The 16,945-nt window shown below is 42.1% G+C and overlaps 2 protein-coding genes across 2 annotated transcripts in view; one reads left to right on the top strand and one right to left on the bottom strand.

Annotated features, from left to right (window-relative positions):
• Positions 1–16,945, bottom strand: part of PIR (pirin) — a 517,051-nt gene that overhangs the window by 435,013 nt on the left and 65,093 nt on the right. The gene's annotated exons all lie outside the window — the stretch shown is intronic.
• The window catches only part of ZRSR2 (zinc finger CCCH-type, RNA binding motif and serine/arginine rich 2), a 174,419-nt gene that overhangs the window by 151,577 nt on the left and 5,897 nt on the right, over positions 1–16,945 (top strand). Inside the window, exons 5-9 of the mRNA XM_050777651.1 lie at positions 3,172–3,280; positions 3,590–3,676; positions 7,939–7,977; positions 9,200–9,318; positions 15,291–15,504. Coding sequence (XP_050633608.1) covers positions 3,172–3,280; positions 3,590–3,676; positions 7,939–7,977; positions 9,200–9,318; positions 15,291–15,504 — 568 coding nt within the window. The remainder of the gene's footprint in view (positions 1–3,171; positions 3,281–3,589; positions 3,677–7,938; positions 7,978–9,199; positions 9,319–15,290; positions 15,505–16,945) is intronic.

Consider the following 16,945-nt stretch of genomic DNA (forward strand, 5'->3'; position numbering starts at 1 on the left):
CATGTAAAAAGGGAAAGGGCTTTAATAATTGCAACACACTCAAAGATAGCCACTGTTAAGAAAGAGAAAAGGAAAGTATAAATGTACTTTACATGGGTCTTTCTATAATGGCATGATATTTATACATATTTTTCTATAAATTGCTTTCCTGCTAAATATATAGTACATTTATTTAAGTCCTGATGCAGGGATCTAATTCAACCATTTCAGTGGCAATACAGTACCCACTGTACAGAAGTAGCCTAATTTATTTGCTATTCGTAGTTTATTCATTCGTAATTTATAGTTCTCTACTGATAGACTTTCAGGTTATATTGGTTTTTTACTCATATGTAAAAAGTTGCAGTAAGCATCCATGTTTATATATCCTTGGTAATCATCAAATTATTTCCTTAAGAAAATGACTAAAAATAAGATTGTTGGAATCAAAGCGTAAGTTCCTGTAAAATGTAGATGGCCAGGTAGAAAGGGCTTCCTGGTTTGCAGTTTGCAGCCCTTCTGGCAGTGAATGTAGGGCCCCATCTCCTCATACCTTCACTCATACTAGGCACTGGCAGTTTATACAACTCCTGTAATGAAAAGTTGTATTTCACTGTTTCAAATGCACATTTCTGAATTAGGAAGAGTATCTTTTTATATGTTTTATTACCTATTTGTAGATTGCTCAAGTCTTACACCTTTCTCTTTTGGGATACATGTTTTTTTTTAATTTTGTTTTGTTTTGTTTTATTTTGTTTGAGACAGAGTCTCGTTCTGTCCCCAGGCTGGAGTGCAGTGGTGTGATCTTGGCTCACTGCAACCTCCACCTCCCAGATTCAGGCGATTCTCCTGCCTCAGCCTCCCGAGTAGCTGGGACTACAGGCGCGCACCACCACGCCCAGTTAATTTTTTTTGTACTTTTAGTAGAGATGGGGTTTCACCATGTTGGCCAGTATGGTCTCGATCTCTTGACCTCGTGATCCGCCCACTTCGGCCTCACAAATTGCTGAGATTACAGGTGTGAGCCACTGTGCTCAGCCGAAATTTCTTAATGTCTCTAAGCTTCTGTTTCCTTGTCTTTACTATGGAGATAAAGTCAATCATAGTATCCACCTCACAGAATTGTGAAGATTAAATGAGGTGATGGATGTATAGTGTTTAACACAGTGTCAGCAGATAAGAGGTGCTGTGATAGCTCTAGTTCTTATTATAGATTTCTGTTGTGATGAAGACAATAGATATGGTATTAAATAAGAAAGTAATTTTCTTCCTGTTTATTTGAAATGCTTCTTTTAAATCACATACATGTATCTTTGTGCTCCTTAGATCTTTATTTCTTTATGAGTTGCATACTATTGTTGAAAAGCAAGTAAATTATGTAAAAATACTGTACGACTTTATGTCCTATTTCAAAGCAGATGTATATTCAAGTTATTAAATTTTAAAGTTTTTAACATTTTACTTTCTTGTGGTCTTTATATATCATTTGGTTCAGTTATATGCAATTATATGTTTTTCAAAAGATTCGTAAATCAGAGCTGTGCACACTGAAGCATCTGTATGATGCCCTCACACATGGCATGGGAACACTGATATAGGCAGTGTGCCAGCCTCTGCCATGGCTAAAAGATGTGTTCCTGGAATCTGTATTTGGAAATGTAATATGTTTTATTTAAAATTGTGGTTAGGTCCCCAGACTAGACAGAAAAGTTTACTGAACTCCTGATACTGCTGAAGTAATACAGAACAGTTTCTCATATTTCATTTCCCTTTTATAAATTCAGTGGAAAAATGAATTTGGGGTTCTAAACACCTAATTGGCAAGTCGACTTTAGAAATCTAAGCCCCGCTTTAGATTAGAAATTTGTGATATTGGATGCCTGAGACACTTGCCACTTTAAGGTAATACCACTCATGATAATTGGTCATATAAAAAATAGACTAGACACTCACTAGTTTATTTTTACTTTTTCATTTTTTGAGACGAAGTCTTGCTCTGTCATCCAGGCTGGAGTGCAGTGGCACGATCTCGGCTCACTGCAGCCTCCGCCTCCCAGGTTCAAGCGATTCTCCTGCCTCAATCTCCCAAGTAGCTGCGATTACAGGCGGCTGCCACCTTGCCCTGCTAATTTTTGTATTTTTAGCAGAGATGGGGTTCACCATGTTGGGCAGGCTGGTCTCAAATTCCTGACCTCAGGTGATCTGCCCACCATGGCCTCCCAAAGTGCTGGGATTATAGGTGTGAGCTATTGTGCCCGGCCCTCACTAATTTATTTTTATAACTTCATTTCTTAAAACCTGTAGCTTTATTTTAAAAACATGATCACAATGTACTTTTATTTTCCTTCTTTTGGCAGTTTAGGTGTTTGGAGGCAAACCACAGGAGTCTCTTAACTGTGTGGAGTAGTAGTCCAAACGTTTATGGCAGAGGATAACGGGTTTTCAGCGTGCTGCCATCGTGGAATTGCTACTTTTAAGAATAGGGGCTGGGTGCGGTGGCTCACACCTGTAATCCCAGCACTTTGGGAGGCCTAGGCAGGTGGATCACTTGAGGTCAGGAGTTCAAGACCAGCCTGGCCAACATGGTGAAATGCTGTCTGTACTAAAAATACAAAAATTAGCCTTGCATGGTGGTGGGCTCCTGTAATCCCAGCTACTCAGGAGGCTGAGGCAGGAGAATCACTTGAACCCAGGAGGCGGAGGTTGCAGTGAGCCAAGATCACGCCACTGCACTCCAGCCTGGGCAACAGAGCGATACTCTGTCTCAAAATAAATAAATAAATAAAAATAATTGCATAGAATAGGAAGGGAAATGCTTTCTGAATGCGAAAAGGTAGATGCTGCTTTGAAACTTGCTACCCATTTTATTGGCACCTAAACGTCACTGTGATCAGTCTAGAGGGAAAGGCATAGTGTCCTTTTTTTCTGTAAAGTATGTCACAGCCATATATACCTATGAAATGTAAGAGGGATTTTAAGTTATTGCCCATTAGGAAGATAGTTGCTGACACGTGGTGCTTTTCCAAAAGCTCTACTCTTCTCGTTCTCTTACACCCACTTGACTGCTTTAATAGAAAATAGCTTTCGTGATATTTGAATCAATCCCAAAATGTGTCATTTTGCTCTCGTGTGTGTGTGTATTTGTGGATTAATGCCCATTTCTTTTGTCTGATTACATCATTATACTGATAGGCAAAGATTACATGAGGAGTGGTTGCTAAGAGAGCAGAAGGCACAAGAAGAATTCAGAATAAAGAAGGAAAAGGAAGAGGCGGCTAAAAAACGGCAAGAAGAACAAGAGGTACGGTAGGAGTCACGTAACTAGTGAACAAACTGATTACTTCACCATAATAACTCTCATGAAGAGCTGCCTATCTTGGGAGGTCGAAGTGAGCTGAGATTGCGCCATTGCACTCCAGCCTGGGCAACAAGAGCGAAACTCCATCTCAAAAAGAAAAAACAAAGAGTTGCCTATCTTGAACTTTAAGAAAAGCAAAACTGATCTTATTCAGTATGCCAGTGTTTTAAAAGGTTTTCATCTATGTGTCCTGTATGTGAAATGTTTTGAAAAAGTGTCTGAAACAAAGTTACTTTTTCTTCCCCTTTAAAGAGAAAGTTAAAGGAACAATGGGAAGAACAGCAGAGGAAAGAGAGAGAAGAGGAGGAGCAGAAACGACAGGAGAAGAAAGAAAAAGAGGTGATTCCTATCCTGGGATGTGCTGTGTGATGAGTTTGAAGAATAAGCAGTAGGCATGTCAGCGTTTGGGTTTTTTTTTTCTTTTTTCTTGTCACTTCATTTGTTTGTTTGGAAAGAATCATATTTCAGTCTAGACATACACCAGAGTTCCCTTCTGACTCTCTTCTTTGGGTCCGTGCAGTGGCAGATTCCTTAAAGTTTTCTTCAGCTTTACCCTATTTACCCTTTATAGTGGGCATTGGCAAATGTTTTAAAGGGCCGGATGGTAAATATTTTAGGCTTTATGGTTTGGTCTCTGTGGCAAACATCCAACTCTGCCAATGTACCCTGAATGTAGCCATCAGTAATATGTAGATGAGTGGGTATGTCTGTGTTCCGGGAAAGCTTTATTTACGAAACAGGCAGCTGGCGCTTGCTTTATAGCAACTTGTGTTTTTCTGAGGTTCTGCTGTATGTGAGTTGACTTCTTTAGAGAATAATATTTTGTTTTGTTTCCACATTTATTTAGGTCATAAGAGAACTTTTTATGACATGTCAGCAAGAATTAGGGGATTTAAAGAAATCAGGAACTCAAATATTGAGGAACTAGGAAATAGTTTTTGTTATTTGTATTAAATCTTGACTTCCTCTTCCACTTAGGCTATGAAGACAATTGTAGCTAATACACAGTTGCTTATTTAAAAAAAAAAAAAAATCGGCCAGGTGCGGTGGCTCACACCTGTAATCCCAGCACTTTGGGAGGCCGAGGCAGGCAGATCACAAGGTCAGGAGATGGAGACCATCCTGGCTAACACGGTGAAACCCCGTCTCTATGAAAAATACAAAAAATTAGCTGGGCATAGTGGCAGGCGCCTGTAGTCCCAGCTACTCGGGAGACTGAGGCAGGAGAATGGCGTGAACCCGGGAGGCGGAGCTTGCAGTGAGCTGAGATCCGGCCACTGCACTCCAGCCTGGGCGACAGAGCAAGACTCTGTCTCAAAAAAAAAAAAAAAAAAAAAATCTGTGAGGCATATGTATGTATGCATCTTCTCTATCTTTCAGGATTCTTTTTAAAAGATTTATTTGGTATGTTTTGCTGCTATTCCTTAACAGTATATTTATTTCTGAGGTATCACAGCTCATCTTCCCTTGACTGATTCATCAGGATTTGTCTTTTCTGTAATATAGCTAAATTTTAATAGCATAAAATTGGATAATCACCTTATAATTGGGAAAAATGCATGTGTCTACATCGTAGTCAATATGGGGCAGAAGCAGCCTCCACAGTCTTTGTTTTTTGTATCTCAGGCCATCTGTTAATTTCAATGCCGATTTTAAACACCTTTATTTGAGCACTTCTTTCCAGATGAGGCAAGATCATGCTAGGTTTTTAGGGGGAAGAAAAATTATTTGGAACTTGTCATTTTTTTATAGAGAGGAATTAATTCCTATTTTAACAGTAGAGTGTTCCTCAACTGAGGTCTTTCAGGAATTCGGTAACAGCTAAGGCTTCCTTTAAATGCTTTTGTTTCAGAGGAAATCTGTGAGACATTAAGGAGAAATGAGGGACATGAAAGAGATTCTAAGCTTATAAAAAAGAATCGGCAGTATGTGTTTCTGCTGTATGCTAGACACTTCGCTAGTGGACAGAGACAGCAGTGAAAGACACAGTCTTTGTTCTCATCGAGCTAGTTTTTTATATGGGAGTGTAAGATGATGAGTAAGCAAAACAGATCATTCAAAATGTGATCATATTAAGTGCTATAAAGAAATAAAGCAGGCTGGGCGTGGTGGCTCACGCCTGTAATCCCAGCACTTCGGGAGGCTGAGGCGGGCAGATCACGAGGTCAGGAGTTCGAGACCAGCCTGGTCAACATGGCGAAACCCCGTGTGTACTAAAAATACAAAAAATTAGCCCGGTGTGGTGACGGGCGCCTGTAGTCCCAGCTACTCAGGAGGCTGAGGCAGAAGAATCGCTTGAACCCGGGAGGCAGAGGTTGCAGTGAGCCAAGCCTGAGCCACTGCACTCCAACCTGGGCGACAGAGCTAGACTTCGTCTCAAAAAAAAAAAAGAAGCAAAAAGAAAGCAGAGTGATGTGATAGAGTAATGAGAATAGAGTTGTGCTTCTATAGATTGCCTGCTCAAGGAAATTTCTGAGGAGGTGATGTTTGAGCTGACACCTGAGTGGAGAGATCTCAGCGGGAAGAGGCCTGAAGCTTGAAGGCTGAAAAAAGGCCAGGGAGCCTGAAATCTAGAGTCCAAAGGAGAGAAGGGAAGTGGAGGAGGTTGCTGGGGGAGGGTGGGTAGTGGAGGGTAAGCAGAGTCAGATCAGGTAGGGCTTCCTGGATTTGAAGGAGGAGTTTGGATTTTATGTTTCCTATAATGGTAAGCCATTGAAGGGGTTTAAGCAGGGAATGACTCTATCTCATTTATATCTGTACCTTTTAACAGATCATTCTTTTAAAACAAAATTTCTTTTGAGACGGAGTCTCACGCTGTCGCCCAGGCTGGAGTGCAGTGGCGTGATCTCTGTTTACTGCAACTTCTGCCTCCCGGGTTCAAGCAATTCATGTGCCTCAGCCCCCTGAGTAGCTGGGATTATAGGTGCCTGCTACCACGCCCAGCTAATTTTTGTATTTTTAGTAGAGACAGGGTTTCACCATGTTGGCCAGGCTGGTCTCGAACTCCTGACCTCAAGGGATCCATCCACCTCGGCCTCCCAAAGTGCTGGTGTGAACGAACCACTGCACCAGACCTTTTTAACAGATCACTTTTACTTACTATAAAAAATGAGGAATGGGGAACAGTGACCAGTTAAAAGGCCTCCGATTCCAAATAAAGATAAGTACACAGATTTGGGGTGTGTCAAAGCAGAGTCAGTGGGACTCTAGCTAGTAGATTGAATGGGAGGGAGGACAAAGAGAGAGAGGGGAATTCAAGTCGTATTTTTAGGTTTTTAGTCTGAATAGACAGATGACTGGCAGCGCTATTCACTGAGGGAGCATTCAGGTGGATGTGGGCCGGGGAGTGTAGAGGACAAGAGTTCTGTTTCAAGCACCACAAATAAGCAGCTAGACATACGAGTCTTATGTAATGCTTTAAGGGGCTAGGGAAGATAAGACTGTTAAACATAGGTACAACTTGTTCAAATGCCAATTAGGTAGAAATTTACTGGCATATTACAGAACCTCCTTTGCCTTATTAAAACGTTAGAGTTTTCTCCTAAGTGCTAATTACCACTGGTCATGTCATGTTTTAGCTTCTGCTAAATGTTTATGATTTCATCTAGCATTGTTGTTTGGGGTTTTTTTGTTTGTTTGTTTGTTTGTTCGTTTTTTTAGATGCAGTTTTGCTCTTTCACCCAGGCTGGAGTGCAGTAGCGTGATCTCGGCTCACTGCAACCTCCGCCTCCTGGGTTCAAGCGATTCTCTTGTCTCAGCCTCCCAAGTAGCTAGGATTACAGGCACGTGCTACCACACCCAGCTAATTTTTGTATTTTCAGTAGCGATGGGGTTTCACCATCTTGGCCAGGCTGGTCTCGAACTCCTGACCTCAAGTGATCTACCCACCTCAGCCTCTCAAAGTGCTAGGATTATAGGCGTGAGACACCGTGCCCGGCCTAGCATTGTGTTTTATATTCACTAATACTCCCTTTTACAAACTAGGACATGGTATATATACTCAAATATACTAAGTATTACTATTATTGAAACTCTTATAAGACTATTTTAAATATTTTGCAATGGGATCTAGTAAATTTTCTATTTGAATAGAATGTCTCAGCTATGGGCCGGGCATGGTAGCTCACACCTGTAATTCCAGCACTTTGGGAGGCCGAGGCGGGTGGATTGCTTGAGCTCAGGAGTTCGAGACTAGCCTGGGCAATATGGTGAAACTCTATCTCTACAGAAAATAGAAAAATTATCCAGGCATGGTGGTGCGTGACTGTAGTCCCAGCTACTCAGGAGGCTGAGGTGGGAGATCACTTGAGCCTGGGAGGCGGAGGTTGCAGTGAGCTGAGGTCACGCCACTGCACTCCAGCCTGGATGACAGAGTGAGACCCTGTCTCAAAAAAAAAGAGAGAGAGAGAAGTCTCAGCTATATATCGTTTGAAAGCTTTTCAAAAGATCTTTGATTCAAAAGAAAACTAGAACGTGTGTACTCGTGTGTGTGTGTGTGTGTGTGTTTTAATTGTTACACTTGAGATTCTTAACCAGAGAAACCAGATGTGACTGACCTGACTTCTGGGTTTTCATTAGTCCTATGTTTGCACCATTTTTAGGAAGCTTTGCAGAAGATGCTGGATCAGGCTGAAAATGAGGTATTTTTAAAACCTTTCATTGAGAATTTGAGACCAATTAATGTTTACTTAGAAATAATAGTTGCAGTAATGTTAGTTTTGTGGTAGGTTACTCAGATCATGTTTGGATATCTGGAATCATGTTTGTCGTGCTTTGATTTATACAACAACAACAAACTTTATTGATGAAGAAATACAAATGGTATTCATGACCCCTGTGGACTGGACTTGTTTAGAGTCCTTACAGTGTGTTTAAGCGACATCACATACTGTAAGCCTCCAGTGGACAGTTTACCTTGAATCAGAGTAACTTCTATTTCTGAATGTGGTGGTTCCCTAATAAGTTCTTGGACCCCCCTTTTTTTTTCTTTTTTTTTTTTTTTTTGAGACGGAGTCTCGCTCTGTCACCCAGGCTGGAGTGCAGTGGCTGGATCTCAGCTCACTGCAAGCTCCGCCTCCCGGGTTCACGCCATTCTCCTGCCTCAGCCTCCCGAGTAGCTGGGACTACAGGCGCCTGCCACCTCGCCCGGCTAAGTTTTTGTATTTTTAGTAGAGACGGGGTTTCACTGTGTTAGCCAGGATGGTCTCGATCTCCTGACCTCGTGATCCGCCCGTCTCGGCCTCCCAAAGTGCTGGGATTACAGGCTTGAGCCACCGCGCCTGGCCTCCTTTTTTTTCTTTTTTCGAGACGGAGTTTTGCTCTTGTTGCCCAGGCTGGAGTGCAATGGTACAATCCCAGCTCACTGCAGCCTCCGCCTCCTGGGTTCAAGCAACTCTCCTGCCCCAGCCTCCTGAGTAGCTGGGATTACAGGCGTGCGCTACCAAGCCCAGCTAATTTTATATTTTTAATAGAGATGGGGTTTCTCCATGTTGGTCAGGCTGGTCTTGAACTCCTGACCTCAGGTGATCCACCCGCCTTGGCCTCCCAAAGTGCTGGGATTACAGGTGTGAGCCACTGCGCCTGGCCTTCTTGGACCCTTTTTAGAATGGATGGAAACCTCGGCAGCGGCCCCTGGTGGCAGTAGTGATACCAGATAAAGGAAAGTGACCAGGAGCCAAGAGAGGCATGGAGCTCGTGTCTCAGGACAGTTTGTAAAGTCTTCATCGCCTGTTACAACTTAAATGTTCGCATTCTTAAATGAAACCATGTTTGTCTTTGAGGAAAATATTTTAATAGACTTTGAAACATCTCGTCTTTCATGGGTTTTTACTCCAGCAGTAAAGTCATGGTTATTTTCAACAGTTGGAAAATGGTACCACATGGCAAAACCCAGAACCACCCGTGGATTTCAGAGTCATGGAGAAGGATCGAGCCAACTGTCCCTTCTACAGTAAAACAGGAGCGTGCAGATTTGGAGATAGGTAACTAATTTTGTTTTATCATGTCAGAATGGAGTGATTGACAATGTTGAAGTTTGTGAGTTCTCCTTTTGGGGGAGGCGCAGGCTTTCATTTAAAATGTCCGTCGTCAGACATCTGCTGCTTTCTTGCTGCTGCTCTCGTTTTCCCAGCTGATCATCCTCTGCTTTGACCATCCCTGTTCCCTCTATCCTTGTTCCCTGGGTGGGCTTAGCCTAGTTCTCTGAGGGTGCTTCCTTCGCATTCCACATCTTTAGGAAGCCGCTTTGCTTGTCGGTTTCTTCCTGAGCTTGCATTAGTCCATGGTGCACAACTGGGATGGGGAAATAATATATTTCGAGAGCTTGGAGCAGCTCGGCTTTATCTTTTGAAGGGCAAACACTGTCCCCAAAACAGGCTTTTAATTTTTAAAACTTGGCATGTGCCAGGAGTTCCAGGCTGCAGTAAGCTATGATCGCACCACTGCACTCCAGCCTGGGTGACAAAACAAGACCCTGTCTCAAAAAAGAAAACAAACAAACAAACAAAAACTTGGCATGTGTGAAGGGATGTCTGTGAAAGACAGGATCCCAATGAGGACAGTAAAAGTGTTTTCATTTCTCCTGTCAGTGAGTGTGCTCAGACTCAGGTACAGACCGCTGGCTGCAAAAACGGGCTTCAGTGGCTGCCACTCTGTGCAAGTTTCTTAAGCTCTGTGTGCCTTCATTCTCTCATCTATGAAATGGGATTAAACATAGTCTCATCTTTCTGAGGGGGCTGTGGGGCTGAAATGAGCGCACAGCCCCGTAGAACAGGGCCCCGGGAGTGCTTGCTGACGTTTGCATTATTGTGACTCTTGCTGTTATTCTGTGAGACACTCTTCTTGTTCCCTGCCCCTTTTGGGTCAATGTTTTTGAAAGAAGACATTCATGTGGAAATCTAGTGTTGATCTCTTCAGTCATTTAGCAAGTATTTGAACACCTATTATATGCCAGGTAATGGTGATTTTTATAATTTGGCCTGTTTATGAATGACCAACTTAAAGTGGGTAAATAATTCCTAATGGTGAATGAGTCCATCTGAGACAAAATCTAATAATTATCACCATATATTCTGCAGAAGAGAAGATCTAATCATAACGTTAACATCCTATTAATCCTGAAAAGGGATATGAATAGTAAAATGCAGATGTAGTTAATCAGAAACCATATGTCATCTGTCAGCTTTACTTTATTCATAAAAGTATTCATGTTGTGAGGTTTTTTCTTCTTCTTCTTTGAAAATATATCCTTCTCTATGGTTCTTTTCTTTTTCTTTTTGAATTTAAGGTTCCCACCATTTTTCATTTTTTAAGAACAGTGGTTCTTCACCCTGGATGCACATTAGAGTCATCTAGAAAGCTTTAAAAAATTATGTCCTACCTCAAGTTGAGTAAATCAGAATATCAGGGCCAGGTGCGGTGGCTCACACCTGTAATCCAGCACTTCGGGAGGCCAAGGCAGGCAGATCGCTTGAGCTCAGGAGTTTGAGACCAGCCTGGGCAACCTAGTCTCTATTAAAAAAAAAAAAAAAAAAAAAAAAAAAAAGGATAAATAATAGAATACCAGGGACTTGGGTGGCCTTAGTTTCGAAATGTCCTCAGGGGTTTCTAGTGTGCCCTAGGATTGAGAGCCACTAATGTCGAGTGTGTATGTCCTTTTGTATTTTAGAGGTGGGATTGCAGATGTCCGGAATGGCTGTGAAAAGAGTCACAGGATCTTCTAATTAGTAGAAAGCCTCCTCTTGAAAAACTGGGAACTAAGGAAAGGAAAGAGACTTTATTCCCTTTGATACCTTTAGAAGTGTTTCTCAAATATACACTTAATCTGAACAAGAAATGGTAATGATTGATTGGTGTAAAAAACTTCCCACTAAAGAAAAATGCACTGTGAATTACCTTTCAGAGACAACTGAGACTCCATGTAAGTTCACATTTGCATGGGTAGTAGAACCAAATTGCATTTAATGTTTTCCAGCTGCAGGATCCCTCATATAGGATCTATCTCTAACATTTTCTCTAAATTTAAGACCCTTGGTAGCCTGATTCTTGATTCTCCCTTTTTTTTTTTTTTTTTATTTTTATTTTTTGAGACGGAGTCTCGCCCTGTCGCCAGGCTGGAGTGCAGTGGCATGATCTCGGTTCACTGCAAGCTCCACCTCCCAGGTTCAAGCAATTCTCCTGCCTCAGCCTCCCGAGTAGCTGGGACTACAGGCACATGCCACCACACCCGGCTAATTTTTTTGTATTTTTAGTATAGACGAGGTTTCACCATGTTGGCCAGGATGGTCTCGATCTCTTGACCTCGTGATCCCCCTGCCTCGGCCTCGCAAAGTGCTGGGATTACAGGCGTGAGCCACTGCGCCTGGCCTGATTCTCCTTTTGTTGGGCAAAAGTGAGAGGAGGGGAGATGTCTTAAACGATTTCGAGAACTTGGTTGACAGGCCCTTCCTTGTGGGAAGAGGGAATGGCCCGTCATGCTCTCAGACCCCATCTCTCCTCAAGTCATTTCAAGGAAATATGGACAGTGGTCAAATTAGTTTGCGAACATTTCTCACAGTTTTCATAGGCATATGAAATTTTACCATCACAACTATCAAAGTATGAGAGCAATGTGGAGATTTTCATCATTCAGGTGATAAGTTGTGACATGAAATTCTGCGAAATTAGCAGTTACAAAATCTAGCACCATCCCTTTAGACAAGTAGACTGCGCCGTTCCCCTTTTATGGAGAGCCTCGGTGACTTGCTCCAGATCGTACAGCCATTCTGCTCTGTCGTTAAGTTTTGTCAGACCATCAGAGGAACACTCCCATAATCTAAGCATTTCTTTGGTTGGTTGTTTTTGTAATTAGTACAGAGTTCAATTCTAGAGCCATGGTGGAATTGGTAATTTTTGGAGTCACAGCTTTGAGGGGAATCTGTTTGTTTTTCTCCTAAAAGGTAATAATTACTAATGGAAGGTAAAACTTAGTGGTCTATTTATACCTCACTTACTTCCAAAAGTGATTTAAAGAAAGTGCATTAAATTAAAGAAAGTAAAGGAAATTGAAAGCAAGGAAAGGAAGAGAAAGTGAATTATTTTCTCCAGGTTTTTATTTCTCCGTATTTGAATGCATCTCAAGCAGATAATAAGCTGTAATTCTTACCAAAAAGGAAGAATGAGTGATATCTCTAGAAAGACAAAAATTTCCCTGGCACCCAATTCTAAAGGTTTCTCCCATGGAATATTTTACAAAGACATTAAATAGGAAGGTGGACAATAACTTGAATAGATGCTTTATAACAGTTGCATATGTAATTTTCATGAGAATGTTTCTTGCAGTGACCTTCGATCAATGATTGCAGCTTCACTTTAATGTGCAATGCGGGGATTCTATGTAGGACAAAGGTAGTGGGTACCAGGAGTACTTCCTTGAGAAGAAGAAAAAGAGGAGTAGTCAGTTAGCTATACCTGAGGGGGCATTTGGATACCCGCACCATTTATTGGCCATTCTTGGCCTAAGGTAATATCCAACAACTGTGGGTTTTTGCAGCAAACTGACTTAAGTATCAGAATAATGGGTAAATAGTATGCCCGAAACCAGTGGTTCCCAAATATGGCTGATCTTCAGGACCAGGTAGGGAGCTACTTTGAAAATATGGGTCCCCCACCCCTTGAGGTCTGATCAGATGGTCTAGGGTAGGAAGTAAGAAATCTCAGTTCTTCCCAGGTAATTCTGAGAACCACACAGGCTTGGAACCGCAGCTTTAGACTGCCTTCGTAAATGTCACTTCTCTTAGCTGAGTTTTCGGTAAAAGCTCTAGGGCTGGCCTTTTGTATACACTTAGATTGTAAGGACTGTCTTTAGGCCAGGTGGGATTTTTCCCCAGACAGGGACTTCAGTTCTATTCCAAAACTGACAAATGCTTATTTGACATCCTGGGAACTAGAGCCAAGTTCATTCAGATCTAAGAATCCCTTGAGCAGAATTTTAACCTCATTAAATTGGTTCCTTGTTTAATTCTGTGCATGCTTCATACTTATAACATTTTGATTCACTGTGAGTGTTGCCAGCCAGGTTGAGTCTTTGCTCTTTGTTCTGTCAGTAGTTGGGAAGAGGGATCTAATTGCAAGGTCTCTAATTGAATAATCCAGGAGGTCATTTGGAAAATAGAAAATTTCACATTAATGAACACTGATTAAGCATTTCTGAGCTGAGCATGGTGTATGCTGGGCATTCTGTAAGCATTATCTCAGTAGGTGCTTAGATAGACATTACAGATGTGGAGAGTGAGTGTGATTAAACATTTAGTCATTTCAGGACCAGTGTTGTTTTTTTCCAACATGTCCTATTCTTCAACTCTCTTTCTTCTTAAATTCTGTGGACTTCCCCCAGCAAAAAAAAAAGTTTTTTTCTTACCAATTTTTGACTAGCAACCTAACCAGGAAAATTTTGTTTATTTGGAACCTTGAACTACATTTTTCCTCCTCATTGCATGTTAGGAGAAGGAAGGAAGTAAGAAAGTAAACTCATATGAAGGATTTTTGAAATATTACTCAGGTACAGCCTAGTCAGCTTAGCCTTGGTCCAGTTTAAACTATGAAAAGAAAATTGTTCTTCATAATGGTTAGCCACCTTCATTAAATAAGAATTAAATGATGCAGGTATGGTAGCTCATACCTGTAATCCCAGAGCTTTGGGAGGCTGTGGCAGGAGGATCACTTGAAGCCAGGAGTGCGAGACCAGCCTGGGCAGCATAGCGAGACCCCGTCCCTACAAAAATAAAAAAGTTATCCGGGCATGGTGGCATGCGCCAGCTACTCAAGATGCTGAGGCAGTAGGATCACTTGAGCCCGGGGAATTCAAGGTTGCAGTGAAGTATGATCATACCATTGCACTCCAGCCTGTATGACAGAACAAGACCCTGTCTCAAAAACAAATTATATTTATTACACCCTATCATGGACAGGCACCAGATAGTAGATTGATGCAGATGTCTTGGATCCCTCTCTTCCAAGCCATATGACTTGGGCAAGTGTGCTTTTCTAGGCCTCAGCTTCCTTCTTTGCAAAGTGGAGAAAATACTAGTCCCCACTGTCCTAAAGGGATATAAGGACCAGAGGGGAAAAATGTCAAAATGCCACGAAAGCTACAAGATGCTATACACAGATCAGATTGAATTGCTTCATTAACTGGAAATTCTTGGATTACTATATTGTGTAAACATGGAGTCCACTGACGATTGTTCAGAACCAGGATTGCATTGTTACTTCCCACCTTCCTCTCAGCAGTCCCGCATGTGACATCTTCATGCCTATCACCACATCCTGTCACACCAATCAGCAGGCCTTCTTTTCCCCTATGGTTCAACATGTATAGGCTTCCTGAACTTCATTCAAAGGCAGCTGAATGGTATATGAACTTTGAAATGTTTCCAACTTGACATTAAAACAGCAAGTGCCAAGTTTCAGCACTTAAAAAAAATCCCCTTAAGCGCTGAAACTTGGCATCTGAGTGGGGCTTATTCTCTTTCAGTTAAGTCAAAACAACTAAATTGCATGAGTTTCTATCTCAAAATTTAAAGCCAGTGTTGTTTTTGTTTGTTTTTTGTTTGAGATGGAGTTTCGCTTTTGTTGCCCAAGCTGGAGTGCAATGGCGCGATCTCAGCTCACTGCAACCTCTGCCTCCCGGGTTCAAGCGATTCTCCTGCCTCAACCTCCCAAGTAGCTGGGATTATAGGCGCTACAGGCGCACACCAACACGCCCGGCTAATTTTTTGTATTTGTAGTAGAATTGGGGTTTCACCATGTTAGCCAGGCTGGTCTCAAACTCTGGACCTCAGGTGATTCGCCCGCCTCGGCCTCCCGAAGTGTTGGGATTACAGGCGTGAACCACCACGCCTAGTCTAAAGCAGGTGTTTTGTGTGTAATTTTCAACTATTGGTCTAGTGAATTTAAGTTTTTCTTTCATATGCAGATGTTCACGTAAACATAATTTCCCAACATCCAGTCCTACCCTTCTTATTAAGAGCATGTTTACAACATTTGGAATGGAGCAGTGCAGAAGGGATGACTATGACCCTGATGCAAGCCTGGAGTACAGTGAGGAAGAAACCTACCAGCAGTTCCTAGATTTCTACGAGGATGTGTTGCCCGAGTTCAAGAACGTGGGGAAAGTGATTCAGTTCAAGGTGGGCATACGTGTGGAGGAGGGGACTGGTTTGCTTCACCCTGCAGTACTTAATGGCCCAAGAGAGCTGGGACACAGGCTCAGCTGGGGTCAGGCATGCTGACACTCTGTAAATGTGACTTCCCTCTTTCTCTCTTTCCACTCCCTACCTCGTTGCCAATGTCGTGTCAATACCACATGAAATCAGAAACATGTATTAGCATGGTATTTCCTGAATGCTAGGGGTCTAGATTGGAACGGATCTTTCATTTACTTGGTAGCTTTGTGCTCCAGTTCTTTTCCAGCACGTGCATTCTCTGTATCAGGTCCCCTGCACATAGCCATCCAGTCCTTCACTTAGAAGCTGCTTGTGACAAACGGTGCATTCCCTTCCTTCCTCTGTAGGTGGCTTCACTCACTAGGTTTGTTGGTTCATTGTGTTGACAGTACCAACTTAGCTTCCACCCAAGGTGTATGTTCTTCTGGAGCCACACAGGAACATAAACCACATAAACCTAGATTCCACCACCTCCTCCACTGCTTTTTTTTACATTGTTTTAATTCATTGGATACTTTCAATACTGAATATAATATTATACAAACCATGGTCTGTGATGCAGCATAGTTGGTGAAAAAGGCATCCAGATGGCACATAATTATTTTAAAATATTCCTTAATGCAAGGGTAAAGCCAGATGTAATCTCTGCTGCTCCCAGGACCCATTCGTTGAATTCTAACAGGGTGAAGCTTCCTGCCTTGTCTGTGATTTCGTCAGATCTGAACTGGAATGCCTTGGTTATGGTAAGGCAGGGAAATTGTCCCATAATTTGGGAAAAGACAGGAATAATACTGTGAATTTTTTCCTGCAAGTTGCAAATGATGAAAAGTTGGAACATCCCCCCCAAAAAAACAAAGATATTCCTGACATTGAAGGCTATACTTCTATCAACTGATTTCAATATTTTTAAAAATTCTTTTTTATTTATTTTTTCCTCCTTAACCTTTGTTTCTGGGGCATATGCCTTTCTGTCTTCACACTACTTGTCAGCACGAGCAGTAACTGCTAAAGTGGAACTACCTGGTCACACCCACACAGTACCATGTTAGAAGCATTGGACAAGGAGGCCATGTGGTTTGACTGGCCCTGCCCCTTCTTCCTGCCTTTTCCTTATCCTGAAAGTGAGGGGACTGGATTACATCAGCAGTTTTCCTCGTAGGGTTTCTTGATTATACTGCTTCTGTGAAGTGGTAGTGGGAGGGCTGCTTTCAGAACTTCAGAGTAGTTCATGGAAATTGCACCCTTACTTGCAACAGGCTGCACCCACAAACCACAACCACCACAACGTATTTTTTCTTTTGTTTAGAGTTCTCTCACCCTAGCTTGCACAGCTGACATGGACTCCCGAGGCCTTTTCTTCTTCCTTCTAAGGGTGGTGTTACAAATTGTCTTTGAGTATGGATCC

Source organism: Macaca thibetana, chromosome X, assembly GCF_024542745.1.
Source record: "Macaca thibetana thibetana isolate TM-01 chromosome X, ASM2454274v1, whole genome shotgun sequence".
In the NCBI taxonomy this organism is placed as follows: domain Eukaryota; kingdom Metazoa; phylum Chordata; class Mammalia; order Primates; family Cercopithecidae; genus Macaca; species Macaca thibetana.